The 10000-nt window shown below is 34.0% G+C and overlaps 1 protein-coding gene across 2 annotated transcripts in view; it reads left to right on the plus strand.

Annotated features, from left to right (window-relative positions):
* Window positions 1-10000, plus strand: part of LOC115216656 — a 227370-nt gene that overhangs the window by 188202 nt on the left and 29168 nt on the right. For both annotated transcript variants that reach the window (XM_036506562.1, XM_029786159.2), the window contains exon 2: window positions 4743-4805. In XM_036506562.1, the coding sequence (XP_036362455.1) occupies window positions 4743-4805 (63 nt within the window). The remainder of the gene's footprint in view (window positions 1-4742; window positions 4806-10000) is intronic.

Here is a 10000-nt window from a genome sequence, read left to right on the forward strand (position 1 = left end):
TCTCTGCCTTTATTATTTTAAATAATACCTCTCTGTTTCTTTCTTTTTATTTTTAAGTAGATTATTTCTCTCATAGCCTTGGTATCTTTTCTTACTTAGTTCCGATTCTAGAGCATTATGCAAGCTACAAACCTCTCTTTGATATTTGGCAGGATGGTGGGCTTTGCACCAACAGTTCTGAAGTTTGAGCTTTTTCAGTTGAATACAAGTATTTTACTAGAAATTTTGGATTTTATCAACTTCCACTGCATTTCAGTTACTTTTCCCCTCATAGCTACAAATATGTTTTCCACTCAGTTAAATTCGCGTCCAGATGAATCTTCATAGTTTAATTTTGCCTTTCATCTGTAGCTTACTTCAATCATTTTCACGGGGGTTCTCCAAGTAATCAAATTCTTGTCTACAACGTTTCAGTTTTTTTTTCTTCGCTCAGTTCATACTCTACATATTTTATTTTGTTATTTAATTTCCTATAAAAGTTTCGTTTATTTTCTAGAAATACAGTTTGCTTGGATTGCTTGGTTTATTTCTCCAATCTAAGCATTTGTTACTTATTACTTTCGCCCTTTGAATTGCTATTTCTTCTGTAATTTGAAGATCTCGTTCCTTTTGGATGCTAATCTTTCTATATGTCATTGCTTTCTTGTGGAGTGGCATTTGCCTGCTTATTTTCCAACTCACTTGTTCTAAGCACATGCTTTTAAAATTCTATTTCGTCAATCATTTGAGTTACGTTTCTAGTTTTCTTCATTATTTCAAACCTTTGCTCCTCCCCTGGGAAGGTACGTGGCTAATTTGTTAGAGTATTGTATCACAATGGCAAAAACGTAGTTTCCATTCCCGGATAGGGTGGTGCATTATATTCTGGAGAAAAACATTTTACGTCACTTCAGTTAATTCCTCTGAATAAACCTTCAGTTAATTCCATGAATAAACCTGAAATGGACTGGAATTCTGCTCAGTGGGTATCTGGTAATCTCAGCCACTTCTACGACGTCGAAATAGAGTAACTGGCGTTACGAATCCCAGCACCCGAACAGAATAATATCTAGGTGATTTATTTTCGTTACTCGCATTACTACACCTGCCACATATATAATCTACATTATTTAGTTTAAGGCCGCAATATATATTTAATTTCTCGTTGTGACTTGAGAGGGTCTTTACGCTAATAATAATAATAATAATAATAATAATAAAGCTCTGGCACAATATCACTTCTTTATTCTTGACCTTGAAGATAGCGAGAATCTCATTGATGAAGTCGTAAACAGCGACGAAAGAACTCTGACTAACCAACGTATTAAACAGACAGTCGATTGGTTTTAGATATTTAACTAATTGGCAAGCAACAAAGTGATATTGAGTCAGTGCGTGTATTATTACCGGCGTAATGACCCTCAAAGACACAACAAAATTTGTTTCAACACACGAATTCACATCAAGAACCTCGTAAACCAAACTAAAAAAAAGGAAACTAAGTATATTTCATTTATTTACTCAGTAATTATTTCTAATGCCAGGACAGTTTGATTATGGTTTTATTTTCCATGGTCTTTGATACTTTCATCGTGTTTGATATTTTTCTGGTTTGTAGTCATTCTTAATTTGTTTAGATTCTATCGCTTTCAATTCAAAATTAATTTCGTTTGTTGTTTTCTAAATCAATGCATTCATTTATATGTGCTGAAACCGGTAGTCTTTGCTCCTCATGTTGTTTAAGCATTTTTGAGTTTCATGTTCTCTACTCTTTTAAACACTGTCATCTCCTGTACTGCGTTTTAATACCAGATCAGCTTTGGTCAGTGTTTTTGTCTGCGTTCTCTTCTCGTGAGTGTTAGAATTTATTGATTTGTTTTAATATATTTCATATCTAAGGCGGCGAGCTGGCAGAAACGTTAGCATACCGGGCGAAATGCTTAGCGGTATTTCGTCCGTCTTTACGTTCTGAGTTCAAATTCCATCGTGGTCGACTTTGCCTTTCATAATTTTGGGGTCGATAAATTAAGTACCAGTTGCATACTGGTGTTAATCTAATCTACTGGCCCCTTTCCGAAAACTGTCGAGTCTTGTGCCTAGAGTAGAAAAGAAGATTATTAACTTGTACAGAAAATAATGTGATTACTTTTTCCCCGAGTTCTGTAAGTTTATTTTGCGATATGAAATGAATATTTTGCTTTGGCGGTAATGACGGATTTTATACAATATACGTATTCGGCTTTGATTTATTTCTATCGCACTCGTTCGAATGCGTTGTCGTTATCTTAGAAAACCATTTCCAGGTCACTCCTGCAATGACTTTGATCAGGACAAACATGGTTGATTCTATATACGAAGAAAGTTTAATATTGGATGAGAAAATACTAAGTGGGTGATTCCAAATGTTACTCGTGGCCTTTCTTCCTTCATGTATTCTTAAAAATCCATAAACGTTGTACTGATTTGCAAATGAATTCAATTAGCGTATATTTCTGTGATAACTGGAATTGAACCTCTAACGCCGCAGACGATCAGGTCAATCTTATATTTTACAGACGACATAATGACGGTAACTCTATGCATTCGGTGAACTTGTTACAAATATTTGGTTTACCGATAAATTCGTTTCTTTATATTTTCTAATTCGCACTCCATAATTATATGTCCGCACTGGAGTAAAATTTATTCAGATTTCAAAAGCGGTAAAGAAAGAATAAAGTTTTTTTTTTAAAACTATCTTTTATACTTTATTTGTTAAACTGCGGTCATGCTGCGGTACCGCCTTGAAGAATTATTCGTCGAATGAATCAAACCCAGTACTTATATTTCTTTCTAAAGTCTGGTACTTATTCTATCGGACTCTGCCGAACCGCTAAGTTAGAGGTTGTACACACAGGTTGTCAAGCATTAGTGAGGTACAAACAAAAAGACACACATACACACACACACACACACACACACATATATATATATATATATATATATATACGACGTGATTCTTTTTTAGTTCCCCTCTCCTATTTCCACTCAAGGCTTTGGCCGGCCCAAGTTTATAGCAGAAGACACTTGCCCAAAGCACCACGCAGTGAGATTGAACCCAGAACCATGTGGTAAGGAAGCCTATGCCTATGATAAAAAATATTTTTCTTGTTAATTCAAATAATATTGTAACGGATGAAAATAAATGGAGAAACAAGTAAAATTAACAAATTCGCTTGACAACCCATGGTGTACTCAACCATAGTGCGAATGCATCGTCGTTCGATCAGCTAGAAATTCGCCCCCAAATAATAACCTATTGTCTCAAATAAATGCGGGATATACTGTCAAGGAGAATAGAACAGAGTGTATAACTGCATCGCTTTCACAAGAGGTTAAGGTCTTGGGTGGAAAGTCTTGTATCAATGATATGCTCAATCAAGAGTGACATTATATCTAAATAACATCTCATCCTTATCTCTCTTACGTTAGCAGAAGAGCTAACTATTTAAAGGTAAAATATCATTTACAAAAAAACATTCGGGTAGTAAAGGCGCCATAACAGGAAATTAACTGACAGATTCTTCATTGAAAATGACATGTTAGAACGTTTTACTTCTCACACACAAATCGAATAAATTATGTATGTAGGTGTACGTGCGTGCGTTATGCAATCTGTAATCGGTGTTTGCGAGTTAGTGTCTGTATCTGTGCTTCATATTCCGTATAAGCGATGTTTATGAGTATGAGATGGTGTGTCTAATTGTGTGAACACCCGATGTGTGTGTTTGACGCATAAACGGTTTGTTTGCATATACTAACGCATTTATTTTGTTTATTCAATTTTCTTTACACTACTCACTACTCGCCTGTTTATTATCTCGCAATCTCTTGAAATATAAATCAATACACTCTGGCTTTCTGATTGTGTTTATTTTACTACATATATATATAAATACATGCATGTACGTATATACATATGCATACTTACGCACATATAGATAGATAGATAGATAGATAGATAGATAGATAGATAGATAGATAGATAGATAGATAGATAGATAGATAGATAGATAGATAGATAGATAGATAGATAGATATAAAATCTTAGTTAAAACGTTATAAAAGCATTTTATAGGTATATAATGGAAATACATTCATAATATATGAAATAGGTTTTTCACGGACACACGCTCTAGCATACTCAACACTGAAATAATCCGCGTGGTAGTCAGCAACGGATATCAAAACGTGGAAACCTTAACAGAATAACTACTTATGCACATATACGATTATCTAGGTATTTTACACCGGAAACGATCGTTGAAATATAGAGAAACCTCTTCAGGTCTATCTGCTGATAAAATAAAATGCACAAGTCTTTACATCTTAGTTCAGCCCTTTTCTACACATTTATGAAATATTTATACATTTGTCTCAGTGTTCTTTAGAAGGTACATTACTCTCTGTTAATTATAAATTAGCTTTCTTATATTACAGAAACATATTTTATACGAGTTAATCACTAAAATACTTTACGCAATGAAAAGTCTTTTAGACCACTAAAAATATTTTGCAATGTTAAATTCTATATTTCCCTGTTTGCGTTCATAAATAATTTATTTTCGGCCCTCAACCTTTTAACTTTCAGCTGATAACGGCAAATTCCATGATATCATTTGTTTAATGTTATGGTTTATTTCATGATATCAATATGTTGTTTAACGCTGTAGCATATTCTATGATGCGAAAAATCTTATTATTTTCTTCGAATCTTTTTATAGGATAAACTGCTGTCGAAAATTGACGAACGAGACCTAGAGACAGCTATTAAAGAAGAAGAAGAAGTAAGTATTTGAAATAGAATAATTTCAGAGCATGAATGAAGTATTTATCAGTTATTTTTCTTTTATTTACTCATGCATATTTCTTTCGATTCTAAATGGTGTGTTATTATAGAGATAAACAACCACCAGCCCCACCATCAGCAAAACCATTCAGCCCCACCTCAGTCGTCTTTCACTGATTCTCAGAAAACATGGAAATATCCAGAAAAATGATAAATGAAAGTCCCTACGCGAACTCGCAACTTACTAGAAATTGCAGCCAATTCTTCTTTAAGTTAAAAGCTCTGCCGTAATGAATACAGAAAGACGGTCTTCGAGAAAGTAGTTCTAAATGTACAAATGATAGGAGAAGGATTCTTATCATAGAACAGTTAAAACAACAACAACAACAGCAACCAGCGAAGTGACTCATTGAAGGAGTCTCTATGTGTTCTCGTGACTTGTTAGAAATAGCAATCAAAGAGATTAGTAAGAGAAGTCTGTTCCCTCATCCATGATTCTGGATCCTCTTAGTCTCAACTTCAGGATGAAGTAATATTGGCGTGTGTTGTCTTTTAAATAGGTAGGACCAATGTGTTTGATCTAGACATTACCGTAAATGTTCCAGTTTTAAGTTTAGCTTTATACATTAGCAATCAGGTATATATATTTTGTATGTTACTCATGTATGTTGTGCTGAGTGTTTCAATCACCATTATTTATTTCTGTGACGAAATATATTGGTCAGAAGGACTTTGGTTATTATAAATTTATTTTGGAAAAGTATTGTCATTTTATGATTTGCTATAACCCGTTTAGTAGTTTAGTGTTATGTTTTACAAAAGTCTTTATATCAATTGATTCAGATAATACGCTTTATGTAGAGCTGAATAAATTCAATGGATTTATATACCTAATAAATCTATTAAGCTGCATCTTTTCTTGTATTGATATCTAGTTTGGTCTATTAATTTATTTTGAATTTTTTTGACTTCTATACGAAGAGCCTCGTTTGTGAATCAGATCTAAATGCTTTTCTATATAAGGATGTTGATATTGCCATTTCAGATTCATTGCCTTCAATTCAATATCATATCTATTTATATGGCGTATTTGTTATTTTGCCCTGGATGCTGATGACTGCAAATGAAGTAATTGCATCAAAAGAATTATTATTAGCATCATCTGGCCTGTTCTGGTTGGTGATTTTTTATATAGAGCCATTTTCTTGATTTGTTTTGTTTTTGTTGTTTTTTGGTTTTAATTTCTCGATATCACTCTAGTGTGTCCTTTACAACATCAGTGCTACCTCACGTATATCACATGATGGTGTCTTGGTCCCTCTTTATTCTCATTTATGATCAGTAGAAGGTCAATAATTCGGAGACAAATAGAGAACTCACACTGACGACTGGATTACCTGAAATTAATTGTTATATACAGGCATGATATCAATTACTTTTGCTCCCATTCACTATATATACTAAAATATACATATACATAGACACACACACACACACACACACATAATACATATATATATATATATATATTATATATAATATATAATATATATATAAATATATATATATGGCATAATTCAAATAAAAAGACTGTTATCACATATTTAATGAGAAGTATTTATACATACATATTTAGACGCACACTCGTATATATTTACTCGTACATGTATGTGTATCGTTGTAAATATGCGTACATATGTATATACATATATATATACGTATATATATATATATGTATGTATATATATATATATATATATATATATATATATGTATGTATATATATAATTATATGTATGTATATATATATATATATATAATATGCTATATATATTATATATATTATATATGTATATATATATATATATATATATATACTGTATATATATATGTATATATATATATATCTACTGTATATATATATATGTATATATATCTATATATATAGTATAATATATATATATATCTATATATATATATATATATAATATGTATATATTATATATATATATATAATCCTAGTGACCTCCCCAGCCCACCCACCCATTTGACAACATGGATCTCCATAATGCCAACTGGGATGCAATCAGGAACGAGCTATCACATGTTGACTGGTCCTTTACACATAACACATCTCCACCAACCATAAAACATCTTGGCAGATCTTTGTAGACACCGTCACAGACATATGTGCAAAACACTCCCCACCAAGACTGTGAACAAAAAGTGCAGAATCTCCCAAAACAGAAAACCATTATCAGAAAAATAAAAAGAACAAACAAAAAAATTAACAAACTAAAGTACTGCCAACAGCAACACACACAATCGACGGCTATCTCACTGCTTGAATCCAAAAAATATAACCTCCAACAATGCATGAAGACCCTCATCAATAACCAAAGATCAGCTGAGGAGAAGTGGGCCATTGAAAAAATCAAACTCAACCCCAAAGTGTTCTTTTCATTTGCGAGGAAACGCAGGGTCACTGTCTCCATTGTTGGCCCTCTAATTGATGAAACTGGCACTCTCCAAGATAACGCCAAATCCATGGCCGAGATACTGCAGAAACAATACTGCTCTGTTTTCAGCAATCCTGATATGGCCGATCTGGGCTGTATCAGTGATATCAACTCCCAATACACTATATCGGACATAACGTTTAGTGCCCCTGATGTCTTAGCGGCGATAAACGAAATAAAACACAATTCAGCAGTAGGCCCCGATAGGTTCCCTGCTTGTGTCCTGAAGGTGTGTCGACACCAACTTGCATCTCTCCTTGCTAATCTGTGGAGAAACTCACTGGATGCTGGCTATATTCCAAAAAACCTTCTGTCCCAGTCTGTTGTCCCAGTTTTCAAAAAGGGAAACAAGTCACTTGCAGTGAATTACCGTCCGATCTCACTCACCTCTCATATCATCAAGGTATTTGAGAGGGTTGTGAGATCTCGAATAACCCAATTTCTGGAAAGCAACAGACGGCTGATCTCCAACCAACATGGGTTCCGTAATGGAAGGGACTGCCTAACGCAGCTCCTGCATCACTTTGAGGACATTTTGAGAGCTTTGGGAGAGGGCTCCAACACCGACGTCATCTACCTTGATTTCAGTAAGGCCTTCGACAGGGTCGATCACAAGATCCTATTGAAAAAACTATCCAACATTGGTGTCTCTGGAAAGTTACTGAAATGGATCAAGTGTTTCCTGACAGACAGATCTCAACATGTTGTAGTTGAAGGGGTAAAATCAAGCCCAGCCAAATTCAGTAGTGGTGTTCCGCAAGGCACTGTGCTGGGCCCACTTCTTTTCATCATTTACATTAATGACATTAATGACATCATCAAGCACAGCAACATAAAAATCTTTGCAGATGACTCCAAGCTACAGAAGGTCATAAATGAGGCGAGTGACCGGACATGCCTTCAGTCAGATCTACTGGCTATTATCCAATGGGCAGAAAAAAACAATATGCTGCTGAACGAGGATAAATTTGAGTTAATCCACTTTGGAAAAGAGGATGCCCTGAAACTCCCATACTCCCTTCCTTCAGGTGAAACTCTCGCGGCGTCCAACAACATCAGAGACTTGGGAGTAATTGTGGACAACAACATAAGCTGGGCCACTCATATAAACACCAAAGTTGACATGGCCCGCAGAATGTGTTCCTGGATTCTCAGAACTTTCCAGTCGAGAGATATCCACACCATTATCCTTCTCTTCTCCACTTTTTCCCGACCCCACCTTGAATACTGTTGTCCACTGTGGTCTCCCCACACAATACAAGGTATCATAAAAGTTGAAGCACCTCAAAGGGCAATCACAAAAAAGATAGATGGCATGACAGGCCTCGACTATTGGGGTCGACTGGAAAGGCTAAAACTCTATTCTCTCCAACGTCGTCGTGAGCGCTACATCATCTGCATGATGTGGAAAATATTCCATCAGCATTGCCCAAATGATGTTGGCATCACCTTTAAGGTACATCCAATGCTTGGGCCCCGTGCCATCCGCCCAAAACAAAAATCGCACTCTCATCTCATAACAACAATACGGCACAATTATTTCACCTCAATTGGCCCCGTTCTCTTTAACATTACACCAAAACACATTAAAACAGAAACTGATCCTATAGGGTTCAAGAAGTCTCTGGACAGATTCCTTCAAGAAATCCCGGATAAACCCCCTACACCCGGATATGTCTCTGTAAACAATAACTCTCTACTTGAGTGGGCCATAGTGCCCAAATTCTGACTTGAAAGACTTCACCAGGTGGTGCTATTAAGTTAGACATGACCTGGGCCAATAATGGCCGAAACCTATCAAAGTACCAAAGTAAGTATATATATATACTGTATATATATATATATATATATATATACTGTATATATATATATATATATATATATATATATATATATATATATATATATATGCATATATATATATATATATATATATATATATATATATATATATATATATATATATATATATATATATATAATATATATATATATATGTATATATATATATATATATATATATATATATATGTATATGTATATATATATATATATATATATATATATATATATATATAATATATATATGTATATATATATATATATATATATATATATATATATATATATAATATATATATATATATATATATACTGTATATAACTGTTAATTTATCTATGTACCTGTAGACATACTGACAGAGAAACAGACAGACAGAAATTTTCAGTCACTGAATTTCAAAACAGACTGCAGAAGTTACTCAAAAACTAAAAACAACACTGCTCGAAATGTTGTACACGACGTTGCAAGCTCTTAGATTGTCTCACTTCTACAGTCTATATAATATATTGAATATTATTTATATCCTGTTTGTGATCCAGACGTAGGTTTTACGCGTAAAACAGACTGAAAGAAATATGAAACAAAGGACGAAAGTATTCATAGAAAATTATTAGTAACATCTATACATGTCCTTCAGTGATTGTTACACAATGTTTGCGTAACATTAATCTTATACAATCTTTCTCTATAAGCGTAACTTCAACAGAAACATTTTCAAATAATTTGACATTATATCTTCCAACTTTATACCTCTTATCAGTACTCCATGACCGAGGAGGCGCAATGGTCCAGTGGTTAGGGCAGCGGACTCGCTGTCATAGGATCGCGGTT

This window comes from Octopus sinensis, linkage group LG10 (assembly GCF_006345805.1).
Source record: "Octopus sinensis linkage group LG10, ASM634580v1, whole genome shotgun sequence".
NCBI classification, from domain to species: Eukaryota; Metazoa; Mollusca; class Cephalopoda; order Octopoda; family Octopodidae; genus Octopus; species Octopus sinensis.